Source organism: Cygnus atratus, chromosome 2, assembly GCF_013377495.2.
Source record: "Cygnus atratus isolate AKBS03 ecotype Queensland, Australia chromosome 2, CAtr_DNAZoo_HiC_assembly, whole genome shotgun sequence".
In the NCBI taxonomy this organism is placed as follows: domain Eukaryota; kingdom Metazoa; phylum Chordata; class Aves; order Anseriformes; family Anatidae; genus Cygnus; species Cygnus atratus.
Window position 1 is genome coordinate 110,374,524 of NC_066363.1, and position 12,848 is coordinate 110,387,371.

General features: G+C 36.7%; 1 protein-coding gene across 5 annotated transcripts in view; it reads right to left on the bottom strand.

Annotated features, from left to right (window-relative positions):
- The window catches only part of ROCK1 (Rho associated coiled-coil containing protein kinase 1), an 89,970-nt gene that overhangs the window by 11,840 nt on the left and 65,282 nt on the right, over positions 1-12,848 (bottom strand). For all 5 annotated transcript variants that reach the window (XM_035564018.2, XM_035564016.2, XM_050709048.1 and 2 more), the window contains 4 exons: positions 12,580-12,668; positions 11,791-11,979; positions 11,106-11,271; positions 2,433-2,503 (listed from right to left, as the gene is read on the bottom strand). In XM_035564018.2, coding sequence (XP_035419911.1) covers positions 2,433-2,503; positions 11,106-11,271; positions 11,791-11,979; positions 12,580-12,668 — 515 coding nt within the window. The remainder of the gene's footprint in view (positions 1-2,432; positions 2,504-11,105; positions 11,272-11,790; positions 11,980-12,579; positions 12,669-12,848) is intronic.

Consider the following 12,848-nt stretch of genomic DNA (forward strand, 5'->3'; position numbering starts at 1 on the left):
AAAGAGAACACAAGAACAGCTCATCTTGAATTCCAGTTACTGGAAGGTAAGCGAATGAGTTTCTGACTATTTAGTAAATGGCGTTTACTCCTCCTACAAGAGCAGGTTGAGCCTCCTCATTACAGAGGACTAAGTCTGACCTCACAATCCGAATATGCAAGTTACCTTAACAAGTTTACAGAAAAGTGCTTTTAAAACGTGTTGCTCAAGCTGCATGCTACAGCTGTACACATAAACTACTGAAATGCATCTAAACCCACAAAAGGTGTTGTGTTTTTTTTTTGTCCCCCCTGACAAAAAGGGCTTTCACCTCCTTAGTCAGGATTCTTTAATACAAAGTCCGATCAACTTGAATAAGTACCAAGTAGTAGTGGTGTGTGTCTGTGATTTTCTCCATTGAAGAAAAAGAGTCTGTGCTTGTATTCCTTTGATCTATTTCAACAGAGAGCTAATGCCTTCTTCACCTTTGAAGTACACACCTCTACCTTTCACAGATAAGAGTAAGGCCTTAAAATGACTACTACTAACAAATGCAAATTCTGACTGCAATTGAACTCAGTTATCACTCTGCATACAAGTGTTGGTGAAAGAACAACTCAACCTCACAAAAGAAAAGTTAACTATAAGGCATGCAACAGCTTCAACATCCTGTTATGACCATGCAAAAAATATTTTTATCATCTCAACTTGGGATGAAGTTCCAAATAAAAAATATGGCTAACCCATTTTAATGATAGCTTGACCTCTAAACTCAAGTCTTTCTTCTCAAATGAATCTTTTCCACACTCAAAGCTTTCTAACTTAAGCTAAATGACTGAGGGCATGGGACAAAAATCAGAGCCACTGACATCTGAGTCAGAAATGTGGCAATTCAATTTATAACAACTCAGACATCAATCCAATTGTTCTGCTAATACGGTTAGCAGTTACAGCTTCTGCTGATATAGTTACAGCTTTCTCTTTAAATTAACCTGGACATGGCTATATTTGAGGTTCCACGCCTCCCACTAACCCCAAAACTGAAAGCTAATTAGAGCAGGAGCACATGAAGAGGTTAAGTACAAGCCAACTTGTTTCAGATGCAGCATAGTTCAGCCAACAGAACACACACCCAAGTTAACATGGTCCCTCACTACTGTGTCTCACTGGTTTGAATCTCAGCTAGCTTAAGGATCTTGTCAGCATGATTCATTTTATGACAGAGGCATCTATTTGTAGCTCAAATTCCTTCCAAGTGCAGGAATTATTATTTAAAATAGCAAAGTATGAATGGAGTAACTGCCTGCAGTATCTTGAAGGATCTAAGCATGCCTGAAGAAGCCCAGATAGCCTTTCAGTGGAGAAGCTGCATTTATCAGAAGTTTACTAAGTTAATCATCACATGGTGAATGAACATTCTCCATTTCTAGAAGACAAGTAGATAAAGCTGCCAGATGTATTCTGACAGAAAAAGGATGCAATATTTTAGATAATCCAGAGCAGAATAAAGCTACATGATTTGTGGCAAAGGCACTGCAAAAGTCTGACAGCAAGCTGGATAAATCACTTCTGAAACAACAGACTTCAAACAGCCTTAGCTATCAAACAATTTTTGATACATGTTGCACATCCATTACTTCAGTCCTGGAATAAATTTACAAACAGGTGTATTTCTTGAGACACCTGAAGAACATTCAAATACTATTGTCATTTGACTCAAATACAGCACCCAGAACATCCTAGATCTTGCCCTGTAAATTTCATCCAGTTCTGCTAATACAGAGACAGTGAAGGACAAAGCAACTAGAAACCAGCTGAAAAGCACTTAAAGTATATGTAACAAACCTAAGGCTCCAAACTGCAGTAATCAAGCAGTTTCAGTATGGTACTTGATTGCACTGACTCTCATCTGAGAGTCTGGGGGGAATACCCTAAAGAGTTGTTAGTTGAAATAATGTAGAGTTTAACACTCACTCTCCACAAAATATCATTGATATTGTCATGATTGTCTGACAGACACACCACCTTCTATGGAGGAAAAGCAATACTACTTTCTTTAGAGTGGGAATTCCATCACAGAGGTCCCGTTTCTGAGAATAAACCAGTCCTTTCAAGCGACTAACCACTTCAAAAAAAGGGAGAAGGAAATGTCATTGAAAATTATCCATGACAATTTATAACAAGAATGAAGACCAAGGTAAAGTAGAATCCAAACAGGATTCATGATTCTAAGATGCTCATTGTAAAGCATTTCCTCAACCTCCTGTTACAAATTCGTACAACATTATCACACTGAACTTGAATTTTCTTAATTTTTTTTCTTAGTAATGTCTAGGCACTAAATTACTTCAATAATTTTGTTTAAGAAAGATGAGTTGTAAAGCAAATTCCATCATTACTGTATGCCTAAAAAGCTTTTCAAAGGACTTAGGGAAGAAAAAATCCATTTGTACCTGTTTCTTCCAGCCATGCCGCTTTATATTTCCTTTGTTTGGTATTGAAAGCCAACCTTCAAGTCTTGATTCTAGTTCAAAAGAAAAAAATAAATAAAATTATATATTTAATGATAATAAATAAAAACAACACAAAGCAAACTACTACTAGAAAGGAAAATGTACTACATGCGGTAATAGGCAATCACCTATTTAGCAAAGCAGAATAAAAAGCACAGCTGAATAAAGTGAAGATATAAGCATTTATTTCATGCTCCATCACAAGCTAACACTATTATATAGTTACTGCAGAATAAAGTGAAAACTGTTTTCCTTAATGCCAACATCTGAACTTAAATAGTTTGCAAAGGGTCAGGCACAGGGAGACTTTGCTTTGAAAATGTGTTACAGCTTAAATAGAGGACAATTAAGAGATTTTCAATATAAATATCATTTACACTCATAGGGGCTACATGAAAATATTCAGCAGGAAGATGCAGCAAATAAACCAGAACCACATTTTCCAAGGGAAACAAAAAAGAAGAGTGCACAAGAGCAAGCAAAGCTACACAGGTGTTCCATTACTCACAGAAGATAAGCATAGGAGATAAATAAATAAGGAATGCAGGAAGAATCAACTAGATATAAAGAATAAGAGACAAGCATTTTATTTAAATTTTCAGTGGACAGTTTTCCAAAGATTCATGTAATAACTTGTTTTGCTATCACAAAACTATTCATTTAACAATTATACAAAGAAAGGTCACAAGAAAAATAAGTCTGCCTAATGTGAATCATGGTCTTAAAACTTCCTCCAGCTGATATTGTCAGTTTATTTTTTGATAGATATTTTAAAAAATATGTAGCCAGGTAATAGAACTGAGAAGCTATCTTGACTATCTTGATTCCACTAATCTAAACTGACATAGAAGTCTCAGAGTTTTGTAAATGAAAGAATGAAGTAATGAAAATTTCATTCCAGAACTATAAATTAGCCTCACTTAAAAAAAAAAATCTTAAAATATTCTAATGATTATAAAAGTGTGATTTTGTAAAATAAAGTATCAGTACAGAAACATAGCTGATAATTATAAAGAATGCATATATTAGTTAACTTGAACAGCAGCACTAAAATCTTAAAAACATCAGGTTAAAATTTGCTGAAACATTCTCCACAAATATTTGTGTAAAAAGGAGCTACTGGTTCCCTTTATAATCCCATGATAATTCTGTGAGGTTCATCCCAGTAAGCTCTGAAAAATACACCCAAATATGCAAAAGATATTGTCCATACACTTCGTTTTATAAAACTACAAGAAGACTGACAGCCCAACCTTTTACGAGGCATTAAAACTAGGGTTGGAAAAAAAAATCCAACTTTACAACAGTAGCCATACAGCATACAATATTTAAAAGTGGAATATACTTTAAAAAAAATAGAATCGCCTCTTAACATTTCTCCACATACAGAAAATCCTCAAAATACTGGGGGAGGGGGGCACTGAACTATCAAAATTCCAACTGGGAGAAAAGCATGTTAACAGAACTCTTTCCAACAGGAAACCTGCCTGGAAAAAAGAGAAATATACTTCCCCGCCTCTCAAATCTATGTAAGAATTGCAGGGTGCTGGGAGGCTGCCTCTCCTCCTCCCAGCTCTTGATATTCAGGGGCTTTGGAAAAGGAAATCTATTTCCTTCATGTTTGCAGGCATCACAGCTAATTCTTACCTTATTTTGAATATTTGTTCCTTAATGATTAATTTTACATCAAGAGAAGATTCTTTCATTTTTAGACATTTTAGAAATATTCCAAAGCTCTAGTCCTCTGTTGCAAAACAAAGTGATTACCCACTACTAAAGAATATACTACAGACTACTGTGATTCAAAAGGAACACTACACACCTGGGAATAGAGAGGCAAATGAAAATTTGAAGAGAGATCGAATAATGACACATTTTTAAGATGCATCAGGTACTATAATGCTTATACAGACAGCATGAGGAGGATTATTTTTCTAAGTTCACTTTATTTCAGAATGTTTTGAAAGAAATTTTAAAGGAAGTGGAAGGTGGACGATCTGTTAAAAGTGAATTGGTTGACATTCTTTTCTGTTCACTACAAGTCTATTTTAGTGATCAAATACTATTTGAATGAGGAATAATTTCTGAGCTGTGAATAATGTCTTGCAGTTGAAAATATTTTCTGAATGTACTCCTTTTCAGCAAAGCCAACATTTGTCTGGAACTAAATGTACTCTTGAAAGGGCAGATGAGCCCTTTCATTCCAGCCATGCCACAAAGGTTTGTCTTGAGTACTATTTACAGTGCATTTTTATTTCCCTTGACAGAGTTAGCAAACACAACTGCAAATGTTCATCTGGATGTTTCACAAATATCTGATCCAGAAGGATAATATTTATGAGAGTTCCAATTAAGTAGTTAAGAAAATATGGGCTATCTAGACTATAAAAAAAGAATCTTCCAGCTTTGTCTCTAAAAGTAGGCTGAAACCTATTGCCTGACAACTTCCCTGTATTTTGGAAAGAATCCCAGAACCGATACATAGTATTCCCAATCCAAAAAAAAAAAGATAGGCCTCAAAAATATCTGATGGCTAGTTGGATTCAAACAGTATATGAAGAAAAAAATATCTGTGAAAGGTACAGTTATAATTATCTGCCAGAATATATTAGAACATGGATTTGCATTCTAAATATCTTCATGGCTATTATTCATATTGTCATAATTGTAATTCAGTGCATTAAACAGGAGTTCTAACGGTAGGTCTTCAACAAAATTACAAAATACAACCATTACTGTATTGATTTACGAGACTAGTTGTTTTACTGCTGAGATGCCCTTATAATCAATATCTTTTCCATTTTCAGGAATTCCTACTCCTCAGACTCCTCCCATAACAACAGAAAAAAATGGAGATTACTACCTCACTAACTTCTTCCAGTCCATATTCCAAAGAACTGTTCACCTAGATGGTCCACATTCATTATTCTATCCTGTCCATGTAAGGCATTACTTAATAACATACACTGTAAACTATTCTGTCTTCCAGTTAAAACTGCAGGACAACTCAATTGTTTAAATTACCTTGCAAATCAGATTAAAAGAACTAATTCACAACAGGTTACGTGCTGTCTAAGGATCAGAAAAAAAAATCCTTGAAGCTCATAATTAAGTTTTGTCTTCACAAAGAACAATTCCGCTAGCAAGTCTTAATACTTGCATGATTGTAAAATCTAGCCAGGAGGAAGAGGCCTTCTTCTAAAGGCATCATGAAAAAGCACATATTTCAGCTGTTTCAGCAAGGACTTTAAAGTGAGACATCAGCTGAGACATGAGCTAGTGTCTGAATCGATTATCAAAAGTGAGAATTACGGGAACTGCTTAGAAGTGAATACAAGGAAGACTATCCTCTATCCTTCCCATCAGAAGAAAAAGCCTGAGACCAGCTTGGATCACCTGAATAACCCAATCCTAATCTTGGGATCAGTGTAAATTGTCCTGGAGGTACCATAACTTGAGGGGAGGGGTATTTAGTTCAATGACACACAGACCACCTCCAAGTGAGATGTAGCTGTAAAGAATACATTTAGACATCAATAACCTTGAGCTTATTCTAAGAGCTTATCCAAGGTCTTCTGACCCCAAAATTTTACAAGATGCTCTTCCTGTAAATTATGAATTCTCCTCTTGTAGCCTCTCTGGTGACTAGTATCCTAAGCTCCCTGAATAGAAAAGAGACTGTCCAATAGCCTGATCCCTCCACCTCTGGCATGCAAGATAGTGGAAAATGCCTAAGAATCAGGGGTCTCTTTGGAATGCTGCCAACATTACTATTGCACCATTTCATACCAAGCTTTTTTTTTCCCCCTCAATTAAACCAGAGACTGCCCATCATCAGAATTGAAACTATGGAGTCATTCTATATTTACATTATTTTGTGTTTTCATTTTTTCCCTGGTGACATTTTTTTTACTAAGAAAACAGGAAACCGAATAAATCATACTATAATTATTTATTTAGTAATTCTACTGTTTGCATTAAATATTCTAAGGAATGTCTTTCCCTTAAAAGCAGATGCATCAGCTAGAGAATCTTGCTGACTACCCATCAGATCCACGTCTTAAACAAGAAGCTATTTATGCTCTGAAGAAATGTGTACAAGTTCCTCACCAAAAACACTGACCAAATACTTCAGAAAACATCTGAGAACAAGAATGGAAATGCTACAGAAGTGATGGGAAACTAGCACACAGATGAAGACAAACATGTTCATACTACTAAACTGTAACAAATGAACTGCTGTGGTATGCCACCTTCTGTTTTGAAGAATAATTATTTCGTTTGCAGAAAAATAACTACGTGCTAGATAATTTGGATGGAAGAAGACGTAACCTGGAAGGAATAGAGACATTGTCCAAGCTGCCAGGTATCAAGTTAGGAAAGCTAAACTACAGATAGAATTGAATCTGGCCAAAGTCATCAAGGACAACAAGAAGGGCTTCTACAGGTTCCTCAGTGACCAAAGGAAGACTAGGGAAAATGCAGGCCCTGAAGGAAACAGGAGACTTGACTACTTAGAACTGTGAGAAGTCTGAGGTAGTGAGTGCCTTCTTTGCCTCAGTCTTTCCAGCAAGACTGGCCTTCAAATCCCAGGTCCCAGAGACCAGCCTGAAAGGCCGAAGCAAAGTTGTATCCACCTCTTCTTTGGTGGAAGACGCTCAGGTCAAACTGGACATGCATAGTTCCATGGGCCCTGGAGCAATGCACCCACAATTGCTGGCAGACGTGATTATGAGGCCACTCTTAATAATCTTGGCTTGACCATGGCAACTGGAGGAGTGCCCTAAAACTGAAGGAAAGCACATGTCACTCCTATCTTCAGGAAGGTCAAGAAGGAGGAACCAGGGAACTACAAGCTGGTCAGCCTCACCTCAATCCGTGGAAAGGTGATGGAAACCATTTTCAGGCACATGAAGGAGAACAAAATCATCAACCTTGAAAGGCTGAGGAAGTAGGCTGACAAAATTTTCTTTGTTAAACTATGAGAAGTACAAAGTCCTGCACCTATGGAGGAACAGCCCCAGGCACCAGGGCACACTGGGACATCCAGCTGGAAAGCAGCTTTGCAAAGAAGGACCTGACAGTCCTGGTAGACACCAAGTTTAACGTGAACCAGCAGTGTGCCCTTGCTGCTAATAAAGCTAATGGTATTCTGGGCTGCATTAGGCAAAGTATCACCGGTAAGTCAAGAGAGGTGATCTTTCTGCTTTACCCAGCACTGGTGAGGCCATCCCTGGAATGCTGGGTCCAGTTCTGGGCCCCCCAGTACAAGAGACATGGACGTACTGAGAGTGTCCAATGGAGGGCTACCAAGATGATCAAGGCACATCTCTCGTCTGAGGAGAGGCTGAGAAAGCTGGGACTGTTCAGCCTGGGGAAGATGAGGCTCAGGGAGATCTTATCAGTGTGTATTAATACCTGAAGGGAAGGAGCAAAGAGGTCAGAGCCAGGCTCTTTTCAGTGGTGCCCAGTGCCAGGACAAGAGGCAATGGGCACAAACTGGAACACAGGAGGCTCCCTCCGAACATCAGGAAACAATTCTTTACTATGAAGGTGATAGAGCACTTGGATAGGATGCCCAGAGAGGTGGTGGTGTCCTCCCGTCCTTGGAGATCTTCAAAAGTCACCCGGAGGTGGTCCTGAGCAACCTGCTTGAGCAGTTGGTTTGGACCGTATGACCTCCAGAGGTTCCTTCCAACCATTGAATGATTCTGTCAATATCCTTTTTCCATGGCATGGGATACTTAGACCTTGAAGACTAGTTTTCTTTTCCTGCTTATAGTGCTAGTGCACTCCTGTGCTCTCAACTAACAATGTGTTAAACATGACTATATTAATGTCGTGATTTCTCTAAATGACCTAAATTGCTTCTTATTCAGATTCTGGTTAATTCAATCTTGCTCAAAAAACCCACAGCATATAGGGACATGATCTAAATTTATTACTAAGTAATATACATCAGAGGCCATAATATGTATTAGAGCTCCTACCTGTATGACACTAACATCAGCAACACAACTGCAGTAAAAAACAGAGACGTGAAAGAAAAAAGCACAAAAAATGAGGGAGAGGGGCGACAGGGTGGTAAAACAGAAATAGAGGGGTAATGAGTATAGAAGACAAAGGGAGAGACCATAAGAATTTCTGGTAATTATGATATTCTAATTAACAATGAAAAAGCTGCTGACTTGTAAACACTTGGCATATACAGTAATTTCTGCCTCAAAAATCAAAGTGGAGGGTCAGACAGACAGAAGCCTGTCGCATGGTCCACAGAAGGGCCACAAAGATGATCAGAAGGCTGAAGCGCCTCTGATCTAGTGGGTGTCACTAGAAAGAGAAAGGCTGAGAGAGCTGGTGATTTCCAGCCCGTACAAGAGAACGCTCCGGGGAGACCTCATTGCAGCCCTTAAAAGGGGCTTATAAAAAGACATCAACTTTTTACTTGGGCAGATAATGACAGGACAAGGAAGAATTGTTTTAAACTAAAAGAGGGGAGATTTAGATTAGATACTAGGAGGAAATTCTTCATTCAGAGGGTGGTGAGGCACTGGCACAGGCTGCCCAGAGAAGCTGTGGATACCCCAGCCCTGGAGGTGTTCAAGGCCAGGCCGGACAAGGCCCTAGGAAACCTGATCTAGTGGTTGTCATCCTTGCCCATGGCAGGGGGGTTGAACTAGCAAATCTTTAAGGTCTATTCCAATCCAAGCCATTCTGTGATTCTATGAAGCCTATGCACGTCTCCAAAGGGAAAACTGGAAATAACATACCTTATGAATCAGACAAAGAAACAGCATACTCCTACAGACTTTCCACGATCTAAGAGACAACAGCATCATATTGACATACTATTACTCTTAAGAAGAAAATAAGGAAGGTGCTACCAGATGGAGGCAAGTGGTGTTTTTTTCAGTACAATACATAACAGCCATTTTGCTGAAAATGGCTGAGAAGCAAAGTAAGCAAGTTTAATACTACCCTTTTACGTTAAATAAATCTAGTCCGTTTTCTTGCAGAGAAATGTAAGCTTTCTATTTACAGGAATTCAGAAATTCTCAGTAAAAAAAAAAAAAAAGGAACTACAGAGTTCTTCATTTAGGAAATGCTATCAAACATAAGAGACATTTCCAAATAGCAATTTGAGGTGGAAAAAAACATTTTAACAAAAGTTAAAAGTAAAAACCTCTGATTCCTTTTTGACCCGAATTAAACAGAAACCACCCAGAATTAGTATCTAACAGAAAAGCTCCTGAGAAGTACCGAAAGTTCAGGAACACCTAAGGGGGTAAGAAAGGGAGTTCCTAGCAGGTGACAGACAGCTAAGAAAATTACTTCATCAATCTAATAGCTCTAAGAATCCCCAATATTGAGTTTTAGTGGAAGTTTGGCTACAGAAGACATTTCTGAAACAAAAAAAAATTATATTTACATTACAATATGGCAATATCCTGAGGTTTTTTACAGATGGAATTGTCAGAATGCAAAAGGCTTCTTGGAAAGAGTGGAAGTTGCAAAGAACAGATCATATGATTATCTGAATAGAAATGCATTCTAAAACACAACTGATTTCAAAATGAACATCTGAAAATACATTAGGGGAAGACAGGACACAAAAATAGACACAGAAAAGAATAACTACATAAAAATATACTGTAAGTTCCATAACCCACCTGAAATTTCAATCATTTTAAGACCCTTGGAAAAGTTCTAGAATGTGGCAATCTGTGCAGCATGAGGTGCATTAAGAGGAAAAGAGACACCTAAAATATTTCTATCTCCTTTTATCCAATTACTTATCCACTAAGGTCTTAAAACACCTAAAATAGTATTTTATTTGAATGTTTTTCTACAATTAAATCAGAATGTAAATTTGTAAGACTAGCATTGATAAAGAATTTCAAAAAAAATAAAAATTATATAACTGCACACAGAAGATAAGCCTCACTCCAATATATGGAAACTGTAAAGCACTGATTATTGCTAAAAGTTTTCTCCCATATCTACAAATACGGGAATGTGAATATGCTAACTAATTATACTTTTCAAATATTGGAGGGTGGAAAATCACTAACCAGTGTAACAGTGGGTCTCAAAATACAGTGCCTGTAACTGAAACTATATGGAAACGGTTAGCTATGATTTGTCCTGAACTATTTGTTCTTCTTTTATTCTGTTGAATCAGACTACTATACTCTGCTATGTATTATGGAAATTTCAACTGTTATTTTTCCACATAGGCAGTTATTATCACTTTTCATAAAGGTGTTACATTACTATGACCAACAGACAAGATTAACGCAATTTTGGGTTCAAGATATAAGATACAATCAAGATGTTATGTAAATGCTGGCCCTTATTGTATTCACTGTACATTGCACACTGCAGTCACTATAGTCAAACAGTAATAATGACAGCTGTAAAGATATTCTTTCCACAAAAGTGGATAAAAATTATGGTAATACTATGCCATAAAGTAGTAGGAATGATGTGAGAAGTCAAGACTTAAGTATGAGCACCTTAGCCATGAAATTGACAAATAAATGAAAATGGACAATACCTTCCTAAACTACGCGTATGAGCAAAATCAAGTACTTAAATGTGCTCTTCTCTTACCTGAAAGATTTCCATCCGTTTCATCTGTCTGGAGACTAGCAACACTGGTGGAATCCATTCCTTGCTGGAGGTCCAAAATTTTCCTTCGTAGTTGTTCTATATCACTCTCTTTACTATCCAGCTGCATCTGTAGCTCATTCCTGTACGTAGATTCTTCTGCTAGTTGCTGTATTTATATACACATACACAGTTACCTTGATACCAAAAATACGGTAGCAAAGTATTTTAAAAACAAAACTCATTAGACTTTGAAAAAATGTAGTAAACACTTTTGATAGAATTAACATAAATTATTGTAATAGAAATGTTCCTGAAGTCTAGGAAAAATGTTAAATATCAAAGATATAGATGAAGTAGAAAATTTGAATAGAAATTTTAGTAGAATATTTGTTACTTTTTTTTTTTTTGAGAAGACCACTGCCTGCCAGAGAAAAACTATGTATAAATCATATACTACACAATATTCAGTTTTCATAATGTACCAGCAGCTTCCACGGTTAAGAATTTACAAAGAGGAAATGAATGAGAACAAGGACAGCTACACACTTTCCAAGTTCTCCACCTCACAAACATTCTGTAGACTAGTACATCTGGAAAAAAAATCCTTTTCTCAAGTGGACTAGGAGCTTAACATTTTTCCTGTGCAGAAAACTTCATAATGTGACCAAAATTAAGATTATTTTACCGCTTGCATTTCATTGACCTCCCTTTGGTATTTCACTACCATCTGATTAAATTTCTCTTTTTCTTGATTAAGCTCTAATTGTAGCTTTCGGTTTTCCTTATCTTTCTTCCTCAAATCTTGCATGCTTGCTTTCTTTCTGTCTATTTTAAAATCTTTCCGATTCATTATCTCAGCCAGTTTATTGACAGCCTGTAAAGAAAAACAGAAGATCAGTAAGAAAAATTACACATGCAAGCAAGTTTCATACAAAGCTTTCAAGTTCATCTTGTTAGAGGTTTAGATCAAAGATTTGCATATTTTTGCTAAGAATGGTGGAGGTATACTTCAATAAATCATTACGATCAATTCCAAAACCAAAAATGTGTCCTCATGGATACACTGAAATGTGTAAATCAGTTACTGAATTTATCAAACTGATGCCCATTTCAAATAGCAAAAACACAAACAAGAGCTGAAAAAACCCTCCTCCTCCAGTCATCTCCATCTGTCTTTAAAAAGGTTTCCCAAAATTACAGAAACAGTCAGTACAGTCAAGCAGAACTTTTCTGTTGCCCCCACAAAATACGTCACCAACGTAAATGGTCCTTATTCATGTTAGAATAAGGTTAGTAATACTGAAAAGTACTCAGCATCAACTTTCTTTCAGCTGTAAATACCAATACATATTATACATCATGATTAATATAAATTTAATCTCAAGCTCTAAGAGTTAGTGACACAAAAAATGAATGAGAATATATCTGATATGCAATGTCTTATTAATTTATTCAACTATATAGGAAGTTTTACCTGTGTCTTCAGAGTTCTCTCAGTGTTGATACTCTTCTCATAATGCATTCTAATATTATTGATTTCTTCCTCCTTTTTTATTTTGTATTCTGTTAAAGTAATATTCAACTTTGAGATTTTAGGACAAGGTAAGAAATTCTAGACTTAATCAATTCTATAATTGTACTATTCTATTTCTGCATATTCCTATTACGTTATCTAAAGTGCAAAATACAGTTTGCAGTGACAGATATTACTGCCTTACTGCTACTGCAGTAACAGAAAATTAC